This window comes from Meles meles, chromosome 1, assembly GCF_922984935.1.
Source record: "Meles meles chromosome 1, mMelMel3.1 paternal haplotype, whole genome shotgun sequence".
In the NCBI taxonomy this organism is placed as follows: domain Eukaryota; kingdom Metazoa; phylum Chordata; class Mammalia; order Carnivora; family Mustelidae; genus Meles; species Meles meles.
Genome location: NC_060066.1, coordinates 34,786,680 through 34,799,138, shown reverse-complemented (window position 1 = coordinate 34,799,138; position 12,459 = coordinate 34,786,680). Strand labels below are relative to the sequence as shown.

The following is a 12,459-nucleotide window of genomic DNA, read 5'->3' as shown; positions in this document are numbered from 1 at the left end:
CTCAAGAGGGCTCCTAGAGAAAATAATCTGGCATTGTAGTTCTATTTCTCCCTCTCAGTTGGGCTTGAAATCTGAGATTTCCGGGGCGCCTGGGTGGCTCAGTCAGTTAAGTGGCTGACTTCATCTCAGGTCGTGATCCCGGGGTCCTGGGATCAAGCACCACATTGGACTCCATGCTCAGGGGGAAGCCTGCTTCTCCCTCTCCCTCTGCCTCCCGCTCTGCCTACTTGTGCTCTCTATCCCTCTGTCAAATAAATAAATAAAACCTTAAAAAAGAAAGAAAGAAATCTGAGATTTCCAAGTTGTAACTAGATTCCAGCAATGACCGACCCCGTGAGGGTCTGCGCTGCTGTGCATGGGAGGTTGACTTTCTGTGGATGCCTCCGACTTGAAAGGTACTCTTTCCCAAAGCATTTCCAGGAGAATGCCTTATTGTTCTGTTTAACTGGATAGGGTTCATACAGCATAATTCTTGGAAAGTGGACTCATTTATGGCTTAGAGCCTGGACCCATCACTGGAGTACAGAACTCTGGTGGCCCTTTATCCACATGTGGGCCCCGCAGGCTTACAGTCGGTGTTATTTAGAAGTAGCAGGAGCAAGAGCCATAGTTCTGGTAGAATAAGGTGATTTCCAGCTGAAATTCAGAATGTTCGACATCATCATTTTGCAAATAAAATTAATGACAGCTCGAACTGGGCTGACCGACTGTGCTGGTTTGCGGGGGCCTGAGCAGGTTCCCAGGATGGAGAACTTCCAGTTTTAAAATGGGCCAATCTTGGGCCAACTGGGAAAAGTTGGTCACCTCATTAATGTGGAGTGATGTGCTTAATTCTCTCAAAAAGCCCCACAAAGAATCAGGCATTCTTGCCCCATGTTTCAGGTAAGGGAACTGAGACTCAGAGGTTAAAGCAACGTGTCTCGCAGCAGCTAACTGGTGACAGAGTCTTGCCCTGAGTGTCCCTCTGTGGGCCCCAAAGCTTGTGCCCTAAATGCCGCCACTAGAGGGGCTTGGGAAAATGGAGTTAAGAAACTGCCAAAAGAAACATCAGAAATTGCCCCATTGTGCTTGAGATTAAAGCCATACGTATCCTGTGGCTGTTCTGGGAACAACTATTTTGTAGCTTGGACCCTCAAATGGGCGAGGAAATGAAGAATCAGCCAACGATTGAATTTTTGCTTATATTTTTAAGCTTAGAAAAACAGACTAAAATATAGAGCAGAGCATTTTCTGCTATATAATCTTCTGTATAATCTTTAACAACCTTTTGTGAAGTCTTGCCAGTAACTCTACAGAAAAGCAGTTACACTATTTGGAAAGTTTACATTTCCATTCTGGAGAGCTCTCTTACTTAAGCCTATGGGTTTGAGGGGAAAGTTGCTGTCAAATAAAGCCTCTGTTTCTCCATGCCCGCTCCGCCATGCTGGTACAGCAACGCCCGAAATGCAAAGCAGATGGAAATGGCCTCATAATTGTCGCACTTGTCTTTAGAAGACAAAATTGGTTGTGGGATTTCAGGAGTTGTCTGCTTTTAGGGAAAAAGAAACCCATCAAAGTCACCGCTTGCCCTGGTGCCAGTTCAGTCTTGGAAGAGCTGAGAGGACTACTAGATCCTTAAAACAGCATTGACTTCTGGTTGCTCAGACAAGGGCGCTTTGGCAAATGCAGTGTGCTCATTCATTCATTCATCCACTACTTCAACCAAACTCCAGTGGAGAGAGCCTGCTCCGTCAGATGCTGCCAGGCCCTGGGATCATAAAGAGGAGAACAGTGAAGTCCTAGCTCTTGACATCAACGGAAAGGACTGAAATTGCATGTAGTCAAAATTATCCCTTAAATGCCCCCGCAGATCACCCATAAATTACTCTTAGGTCAGGTTCCCTAGAAGCGGAGCCTGAGAAGAGGATTCTTGGGCAAACCGTTGATGGAACGAGTTGTCTCAGGTGAAGCCTAAAGTACGGTAGTCAGGGAAGCAGGAGAGGCAAAGGACCCAGTTCAGCAAATGCGTGAGCTCGGCTGAATCCCACAGGGGTCTGATCCCACAGGGGTTCTGGAGCATGAAAATGTCCTATATTTATATCCCCTCAAAGCAAAATGGCCAGTCTTTTGTATCCCTGGCAATCAGACATTGGCTTTGGGCTGCCTCCAGGAATCAGGGTGTGACCTCTGTCGCATTTCTGGGCCAGGTGGCTCCAATCAGATGAAGGCAATTCTCAAAACCGGGTGCTGCCCACACTCGCAGCAGTTGGGGGATGGATGCCCCAGGCATGTAAAGAGAATCTGGAGGGGGCATCACCAGCACCGGCTACACAGCCTTTGTGTGACAGGTTACAAACTTCATATCACTTAGTAAATCAAATAGGCCAGTTTCTTTTTCTGCAGTGGCCCCATAGTCCACCATGTCTTTGGATGCACTACGGATAAAGTAGTTGGCTTTGTTCAGGGGCCATATTATTTTAAGAATGTGCATCTATCCACACTCACGCCCAGTATGGGGAGATGCTCCCTCAGGTGTGACATTGAGGTGTCATTATATAAGATGCTCATTGGGCATCAGCCCCTGCGGAGAGGAGGGATGGAAGCGGGAGTGGCCAGGGGACAAGGTGAGCCAGCCAGATGCAGGCCGAGCAGCCGCTGACCCCACCCCATAGGGAGCTCTAGAGCCCAGTGGCTTGGCAGAGCTGGTCTGCTTTGTGCCAAAAGGGCCAGATGTTTGTACCCCCACTTGGGCCACCATGGTAAATGCAGGACCCAGGGTGAGTTGGCTTTCTGCAGTGGAGCACCCCACGGGGACATCTGGAAGGGATTTACTGACTGCACTCCTAGGAGCTAGGCAGCAGGTCCCCATGGCTGAGGACTGGGCAGCACCCGTCTCTGTCCATCCACTGTGGAGACAACTCCCATGACCCTCTCATGCTCACTCCAAGCAGTTGAGCAGAATGGGCACAAAATCACTCCCCACTAGTTGACGTTTACTCTTGAGGTGGGACACATGTAGCTGAAGAACCTATAGTTTAGTCCGTGCTTTAGTATTTAGTATGAACGCCAGACTATTATCATTGGCTTATCTTCACTTTGAAGTGGATAATCTTACTTTTGCTTACTAAATCTTTTTGTGGTCATTTTTTTTTAAGTGACGGGCATTATGCTGAGTACTTTAATGCATGGCCTTATTTAATCCTTACAGTAATCTGGTGAGGTAGGTACTATTATTATTCCCTATTTTACAGATGAGAAAACTGAGGGTTAGGTTAGAAAAAACTTGCTCCTGGTGAAGTTGTCTAGTCAGTATCTGAACCACAAAGTCTTGCTCCAAAGCTGCACGCCTTCACCGCTTTACTAACGCAAACTGTGGAATCTTCCACACTACCCTTGGATGGACCTTTGCCGATCAGTGCAATTCATTCATTCGACAGTGTTTTATTGAGCATGCCTGATGCTAGGCTCTGTGCTAGGTCAGCATTTTCAACAAAGAAAGCTTTGAAAAGGAGTTATATGCATGCTTTCTAGCGGGAGCTTTGAAAAGGGGTTATATGCATGTGTTCTAGTGGGTTCTTTTTCCTGCTGCTGTGTGCACGTGTGCGTGTGTGTAACAATCTCAAGAGATGAATGTGAATTTGGGTATTTTCTACTAACTCAGTTCATGACATTAAACTTTTTAACAGGCTAAAAGAGACGCTAAGCGAATGTCTGCAAAAGAAGTCACCATTAACGTTCCAGACAGCATCCGACAGGTGGACAGAAACCGAAGAATGGCAAAGAACTCCGTTAACTAGCAGGGCAGATGGACTTCTCTGTGCCCTCCACGTGTTGGACACCACCAAGGAGACTCGGAGAAGTGGGTGGCCCTTGCTGGATGTGAAGAACGCGGCTGCCTTGAGAGACTGTACTTGGCAGCCCAGTGGCTGCCTGGGCTTTGGGGACGTTCCCAGCCTCCCACTTACCACGTAGCTGTATCGGCACAGTACTTGCATAGGGTACCAAGCTGCAAAGGCGTGGTTTGCCTCTTTGCCGCTCCTGCAATGTGGTTTGCTGTAACCGTGGTTAGTGCAGCCACAGGGGGGCGGCTGAAACAAAGTAGGAATAGGTTCTCTGGTTCTAAGCCCTCCTGCCCGGGGTCATGTGCGCTGTTTCGGGTCAGCTTATTCTTTTGTTCTTTCTTCCTTTCTGAATACTGCCAGCAGAATACTGAATACTGCATTCACTTAAAAGTTGTCTTTCACTTGACTGCAAATCCAGATATAGGAGAAATCGAGACCCAGGAAAACTCCCAGCTCTTCTTGTTTCCTTAGCTCAGTAGGAGACAGATGCAGATCCCGTTTCACACCAACTAACTCCCCCGCAACACCCACAGCGTGTTTTGGGAACTCTCTCCATGAGGCAGGGGCACTCATTCCTCACCAGCCTTCCATGTCCCCCCCATCCCAGTGTCCACATCAGCTTCCATACCACAGTATCGCTGTCACCATGGTCGATGCACCCAACCTAGGACACCCCAAGGGCTCAGCCACATGCTGCACGTGCAGAGTTTTCCAGGTCATTCTGTGCTCTTCCAGGGTTCTTCTCTCCTGGTGGGTCATTTGCAACTGTTGATCAAAGCACGGACACAGCTCACAAGAAGAAAATGACCAAGAACCCATCAGCAGCACTCACGGCTTCGCTCTGGTCTCTCAGACACGGTGTCAGGACGTGCCACCTGCTGTCTGCAAAGGAATCGCCTTAGAAAGCCTGGCCCTGGTTGCTGTACATTTGCATTGACATGAGACTGATGCGTGCCGTGTTAATCAGAGGCGGGAAAAAATATCTTGATAGATTAAAGTTATCTAACATTTCTTTAAACATGTTAAGGTGGAACTATCTTCCTCCAGAGTAACGGAACATGATTTTTAAAGGACTGTTAAACACCTGGATTGGGGAAGGTAGGACTAAAGGTGTATCAGACGATACCAATAAACACCCTGTTTAGCAGAAAGAGGTAGCTTGATGGTGTGTGTTTATATAATATGGCCCAGAGAATTGACATGCCTAGATCAAAATTTAGAAACTCGGCCTCATTTCTTGCCAATTTTTTTATAACTCAAACACGAGCACATGGTACCCCTCCATCCCTCCCCCCTTCCTTCCATAGACTGTGCATTTATTCATTTAACATTAAATACCAACCCTGCACCAGGCACCTTGCTGATGCTAAGAGATTTGGAGTCTTGGCTGGTCACGCTTGTACATCCTGAATCTAACAGCAGACTTAATAACTAGGGGACGACGTTTGACCCTAAGGTATAATTGTGAATCATTGCACAGTGGAACTCACTTTTACATTCAGAATAGGTTTCTCTCTTAAACCCTGGATCTGGGTGTTCTCCTGATCACTGCACAAGCCTTTACCCTATGCAAAACTAGTTTTTTCCCAAACCTCTGCCATTTTGTGGTTCTTTGAGAAAGGACTTTTAGGGAACTTCATGTTCTGAAAACGAAAAAATAATGATAAAATAAAAGCAAAACCTGTGAATCCTATGGCCCCACTGGCATTACTCAGCAGGAGCCCCCAACTGCCAAATGTTGGAATTGATCCTGCAAGTTCAAGGGCTCGTTCTCGCAGGGCATGCGTGTTGTGTCTGTGTGGGATGGTCCTGCCCCCGTCATGTGCTCTCTGTGGTGGACGACACCAGTTTCTCTTCACATCCTTGTTTTTGCATCACTGAAATGCTGCAAGTCGCTTGGAATTTAACTCGAGAGGGTGTCTCTGTTTCATATAGAAATAAGGTCTCACTCCTGGGGGAGAAGGGAATGGAGGGCAGGTAGGAGCTGCCCCTCCCTGGAACAATCTGGATCTCACAAAGATAGTGACCAGAAGTTCAACCACGCTGCTGGAAATTCACCTGGCAACTTTTTCATGTGTGTATGATACAAGAACTGATTCTCACGATCCTATTCACCTCACACTTTCTATTACAAAGTTTGTGCCAATAAAGTCATCAATGTCAAACATATGGACAATAGAGAGTCTTTACTGGAAGCTTAAATTTGTACTTAAGGCTGTTCAGATTTTTTCTTCTTTGATCGAAAGGTCTTTCATACACGTGATCTCTGTGAACGCTTTAAAAAGCCTTATGGAGTAGGTAAGGAGACCACTGTTCTCCAATGGACAGTTACAAAAGTATTTATAGTCACTCAACTAGTAAGCGATGGAGCAGGGACTCAAGGGAAGAATGCTGCCTGCAAATCTAGTGTTTTTTCCAATACGTAGCGTGGTCCTTTCCTGGCAAGAAGGTCTAACGTGCCTGGGAGACGGAGCCATTTCACAAAGTCTGAGAGGAAGCCGAGCCTCAGTCTGAGGCGGTGCCAGCGGTGACCGGGGAGGGCTGATGAACTTGTGGAGTTTGGGTCTGGCCCAGGCTTCCTTATCCCTCCTGAGAGGGTGACCCTGACCTAGTGTGAGAGGGCACCTTTGGTGAATGTCAGAAAGAGGAGAGACCTCACGATTTAGAGGAGCTTGAAATCGCACCCGTCGGAAGAGCTGCTAAGACCTCCAGGTGAGAGCAGTGGGGGCAGCAAGGGACCTCCCGGAGCTGCCCACGACCCAAGCGCTCCTTGGGTGCACAGGCCAAGGACTGTACATCCCCACCCTTTCCCGCTGCCACCTCTACATTGCTCCCACTACCCCAGGCTACCTGAACACACTTCTGTTCCGACTCCCTATTGAAGTCCTATTAACCTTCACCTGCTTATGACCCTCACCAGCCCCACTCACCGGCTACCCGACCTGCCACAAAGATGTATCTTATCCATGTTTTCTCCCGCCACCGGGTTCACAAACAGCAGCTCCTCTGCTGAACCAGACGGCAGACATGCTCTGTTTGCCTGTCATGCTGTTAAAACCCAAGAATTTCACAGAAAAAAAACAGCTCCGATATCCATCTTCCCTTTTTTCCTTAGCTGGGCCCATGTCAACTTAGAAAAAAAGGTTCTATTTTTCAGCCTCCTTTGCAGCTAGGAGTAGCGGTACGATTTATTTCTGGCCAATGAAATGAAATAATAGTGGGGCATGGAAGTTTCCAGGAAGTCTCCTTGTATAAGAATAGTCAGGCCCTTTGTTTTCTCCTTTTCCTTCCTGCATCCTGGAATGAGAAGGTAATGGCTGGAGCCACAGCCATCTGCTGGGTCATGAGGTGACCTTGAGAATGGAAGCCATGCTGAGCTAAGCAATAAATTAGAAATTTAGGTCCCTTATTCCACTGAGCCTCCATGAGTCCAGGATTGCACAACCCAGACCTCTTTCTGTGAGAAATATACTTCTACTTCATTTAAGCTATTGTTTCCAGTCATTACAACCAAACCCAATTCTAGTTGATATACAAACTTCATCTTCTTTTGAAAACTTGGGAGATCTTACACCCCTGGACGCTACTGTCATTCAGCCACAGTTGGCTAAACATAATGTCAGCTGACGTTATGAGGTCTCTCGATTGTCATGGTTCCCATCACTCATCGTGGCTTACACACGGCAGCCTCCAGATTGGTGTCACCTGCCTGAGCCCTGAGACATTGGCATTTGTAACTCCTGCTCTGAATTGTGTTCCCAACATGCTGTTTTCATGTTCTTTTCAGGAGGCATCAAAATATAGAAGGTCCTTTTTCCCCATTCCACCCACCAATCTAGGAAGCCAATCTCATAGGAATTTTCTGGGTAGACAAATTACAAATGTGACTTAAGGGACACCTGGGTGGTTCAGTCGGTTGAGTGTATACCTTTAGCTCAGGTCATGATCCCAGGACCCTGGGATCAAGCCCTGCATAGGGATCCACACTGAGTGGGGAGCCTGCTTCTCCCTCTCCCCCTGTAGTTCCCCCTGCTTGTGCTCATTCTCTCTGTCAAATAACTAATATCTTAAAAGAAAAACCCAAACGGGACGTAATCTTTAAAGTTATGTATTCATTCACTTGTGCTTTCATTTACCTCATGTGTATTGATCAAGAAGCTTCAATGTGTCAGAAGTTGGGATACAGTGAGGAATAAAACAGAGCTGGCCCCCTGCCCTCATGGAGCTGGCATTCTAGTGAAGGAAACGGACGAAAAGAAATAAATCATCACAATAATGTAACTTGGTGATAAAGGAGGGGCGCCTGGGTAGCTCATTCAGCTGGGCATCAGGCTCTTGGTTTCGGCTCAGGTCGTGATCTCTGGGTTGTTGGATAGAGAGCAGAGTCAGAGCAGGGTGTGCGCTCAGCTGCAAGTCCGCTTGAAGTCTCTCCCTCCACCCCCCCCCCCATGCGCACATGTTTCCTCTCTCTCTCAAATAAGTAAATCTTTAATAAATAAATAAAAGAACATTAACAGAAGAATGCACTGGAAGGAGGCAGGACTGCAAGCAGACCATTTAAGAGGTTCCCACAAAAAGCCTTGGGAGAGATGTTAGTGGCAAGGAATGGGGTACGTGAATAGGAATTTCTATTTTGGAAATAGACACATCAAGATTTGCTGATGGAACGGCTGTAGGAAGCAACAGGCAGAGAAGAATCAGAGCGATTCCTAAAATTTTGGTTTGTTCAGCATGGTTCTTGGTAAGACAGGGTATGACAGGGCAAGAGACATTTTGTTGTGAGTGGTTCACCAGCCGGGCTCTCTTTCCGCATTTATCTTGCTGTGAGCTCCTCAACTATTTCAGCAAGATATAAGTCTCCTTAAACTACTTCGGATTGTTCCCTCCAAGCCACCGCCCCATGAAAGACCGTAGAAACCAGCATCGGAAGGAATTTATACTTAATTCTCTTAGGAACATGGGACCTATTAGAAAATCCTGACACGATCAGATAACAGATCACCCAGATTTTTGAACCCAGCAGAGAGCTAGGCCTGGGTACCTATTGCCAGCCCGAGCTTTGGAGTTTTCATTTCTTAGCTAGGCCTCTCCAGGTGGGACTCCGCTTGAAAAGCAAAAGGGGTAAATAATATTGCCCTTTCTGATCCTTTTCCATAACGGCCATGTGCCAGGGAGAAAGCCCCAAATTTTTGTTTGCCTTTTATTTCACTATCCATTGAGACTCTGTCCCTCTGATAGATCCATCAGTCGTGGGATGGCCTGTGAAACAAGGACTGGCAGCCAGACGGGCAGGAAAAACAGAGAACATAGGCCTCAGGCTCAGGAGACAAATCCTGACGTGTCCTTTTACAACTGCATGCTGGGGGTGGGGGCAAACTGTGGAGCCTCTCGGAGGCTCACTGCCCTTCCGCGGAAATAATAGCAGCTTTCTGAGGGTCTGTTGTGAGGAGTTGACAACCAACGCAGTCTGTCACCTAATAATAATTATGGCCTAGCACCAGGTGCAGAGCTGGCTGCCTGGCACACGAGCAGTCCCGCAGGTGAGCCTGGTCAGCTCCCTTCGCAGATGAAGAAACCAAGACCGGAAGGTGGGATGCCACAGCTAGCAAGCAGGGAGCTGGGGTACGCTGCTCTGTGAAAACCCGTGCTCTGTCCATTGCACCGTGAATGTGAATTTCCTTCCTGTCACGATGGATGGCAAGTGACTTCACAGCCCCATTTATAGCATCCAGGTCTCAGCGCTTCTAGCGCTGGGATCAATGATTGCGCCCTACATACAGATCTGTGAAATCTCACCCTTGTTTCAACTTTTCTTTTCTTTTTTTTTCTTAACAGCAACAAAGGCAGTGGCCGTCTCTTGAATTGTGCTATAATATTAAAATTCCTTTGAAGGGAACACCAATAATTTGGGGGATCTTTTTAAAATGTATTGCAAACCTGAGTATTATAGATCATGCCTTCTTCTTTGATCCAGCATAGGACAGTGATGGCCTAAGACAGTTGGGTCCTCAAGGTGAAAGGTCGTATGCAGATGGTAGCAAGGGACTGTGGTGCCCTCTCAGTCGCTGCTTATGGAACGGAACAAAATGGAATAGAATTTTTTCCTAGTTAAAAAAAAAGGTAGCAGGTGGAAAGAATTAGGATCGCTTGGCACGGATGGTTGGCAATGTGGCTGCCCAGTGGAGTCAACCTGGGGAGCTTTCAAAACAATTTATGCCTGGGTCCCAAGCTCTGATTTAATTTGGGGTACAAATCTGCACGGGAAGAGGTTTCAGAATTCCGTAGAGGGCTCTCCTGCACAGCCAGGTTTGAGAACTACTGGCTTAGCTGATCACAGACAGAATTAGTGTCTCCAAAACTCTGTGACGGGATCTTAGATCCGAATCCCTGGACCTGAATCCCAGGTTCACCACTTACTAGCTTTGTGTCCTCGCGCAAGTCATTTAACTTCTTGATGCTCTGGTTTGCGCATTTATAAAATGAGGCTAATTGGTATCCCACAGTAGCAGGTGGATTTAGTAAGCATATGTCTGTAAAGCACTTAGCACAATGCCCACCATACGAAGATAAACACAAAGCTATTAATTATTGAACTGTGCTACATCCCTGAAATTCCCAGGACCTGGGCAAGGCCTGGCATATAAAACTCAGCTCAAGGGTAAATGTACAAGAGAGCTGGGTCCTTATTTGAATACATTGTATCCTCGAACTCACCACAAATGTACCTTTCTTCAAGATAAGCACTTTTTATAAAGGAGATTTCAAAATGGAGCTAGCAAGCCTAGCTAGCAAGCCGAGAAAATTCTCTTTGAAATTGGGTGGGGAGGCCATAAGGGAGGAAGAATTTATGTACATCCTCACCAGAGAAACATGAACCTTTCCCCAGCTGCAAGCCCTTGGCAAGGACCTAACTCCCTCCTCCCTATAACACCTGACTCATTCGCAATCCTCACTTTGAAAAGACCCCACGTGATCTGACAAGTTTCATTCCCTCATTTGCATATTAACCCAACCAATCCCGCACCATAGTTTCAATCCTCGTTTTGCACAGAGGATCTAAATGAGAACCGCAGGCATGACCTCGGTTTTTCTGACTCTGCCCGCTCTTTGTCTTCCTCTAACAGGAGTCAGGTTTCTACCTGAAGCTGTGCTTCGCAGAATGCAGTTCTAATTCCCCACATAAATGTCTGTTTACTTAAATTTTCAGTGAATTCTTTGGTCATTATTCCATACAAAATGTACCTTGGGCACCATGGGATGAGGGGAACAGCCTCCTTCAAGAAATCTTCCTTTGGAACATGTGCTTGGCTCTGAGCAGAAGTACCAACTCAGGAATGCGGAAGAAAATTCGCTTCCTAGGCTGTAGGGCCTTGGTGTTTCCCTTTAAAGACAGCTGAGCTGCCATTTGCAAGCTCTTGGGAGTTAATCTTGTAACTAGCAAGTGAGACATGATTTCAGCTGTAAAGGAGTCCCTAGTGAGGAGCTGTCTGGAAGTGGATTGGGGATTTTCACATATTTGTTTTGCACCAATAAAATGACTGGACCTGGCATCAAAGATGCAATGCTGTTCTCTGGGAAGGGAGAATGCTTAAAGCTCCAGCATGGGTGACAAAGCTGGCGATGTCGCCTGCAGACCCAGGGTAGGCTCGTCTGATTCTCCTCGTCTGTTTAAGACCTCTCAGTCTGACCCAGGAAAGGCCCAAGTAAATATGAATATTCAAATAGATCACTTACACGGTCATGGAAAATTAAATTCTTTGAAAGAAAAGATCCTTCTGGAACAGACAAAGAATAGTGAGGATTCATCTACTCTTGAGTAAAATCAAGGCTAATCTGTGGAATTAGCAGAAAAGCCTCTGGACAAAGACGATTCTGTTAATTCTACATTTATTGCTTCAGCCTTGATCCCACTGTTACAGCCTCTGGCCAAAGGCCTGAAATTCACACCAACCCCTGCTTGGCTCCAGGCTGGGCTGCTCTCTGTAAGGCAGAACAGCTCCTGGGTTGGGATCCCAGTATGGCTTTATTTTTGTCTCTGTCTCTTAAAAATGTATCCTTAAGGGGAAGACTTTCCCTGGGCACCTACAGCAGCCTTGACACTTTTCTGGGCGCTCTTAGATATCAGAAAGCCAGGTGGTCACTGGGAACCCCAAACGTGATCTCAATTCAGAAATCAGAATGGCAAGCCCCAGGGAAGTCATCGACAGTGATGTCAGTCTTCGCTCAAAGGTAAGCTTTCTCCGGCTCTGGGCTGGTGGCTGCAGGGAGGGCCTGGAGGAAGTGGCTGACTGGCCATGGGGCAGAAGTCCGTGTCAGCTCCTGTCCCTTATTTGCTCACGTCTTCTCTCTCCTGTTCAGAGTTTGCCAAAGGATGAGGGAGAGGGGAGTCGAGAGTTGTTGTTTCATGGTTTGAAGTTTGCTTTCAGGGGCATCTGAGTGGTATAGTTAAGCACCTGACTCTTCATTTTGGCTCATGACCCTGATTGAGCCCCCTCTCAGGCTCCGAGCCTGCTTCGAGTTTCTCTCTCTCTCAAATAGATACATAAATAAATCTTAAAAAAAAAAAAAAAAAAAGGTTTGCTTCCAGCTCTCAAGGTTTTCTAATACTTAAAGCTCTTTCTTTTTACTTCTTTGGTAT

General features: G+C 46.8%; 1 protein-coding gene across 2 annotated transcripts in view; it reads left to right on the top strand.

Annotated features, from left to right (window-relative positions):
• The window catches only part of BAALC (BAALC binder of MAP3K1 and KLF4), a 77,757-nt gene extending 72,248 nt beyond the window's left edge, over positions 1-5,509 (top strand). The window contains exon 4 of one of the 2 annotated variants that reach the window (XR_006816142.1): positions 3,666-3,797. Coding sequence is in view for 1 of the 2 variants with exons in the window: in XM_045987023.1 (XP_045842979.1) it covers positions 3,666-3,776 (111 nt within the window). In the remaining variant the exon portion in view is untranslated. Of the gene's footprint in view, positions 1-3,665 lie in introns of both variants that reach the window. The other variant, XM_045987023.1, reaches the window with a different exon arrangement.
• The last annotated feature ends 6,950 nt before the right edge of the window (positions 5,510-12,459 follow it).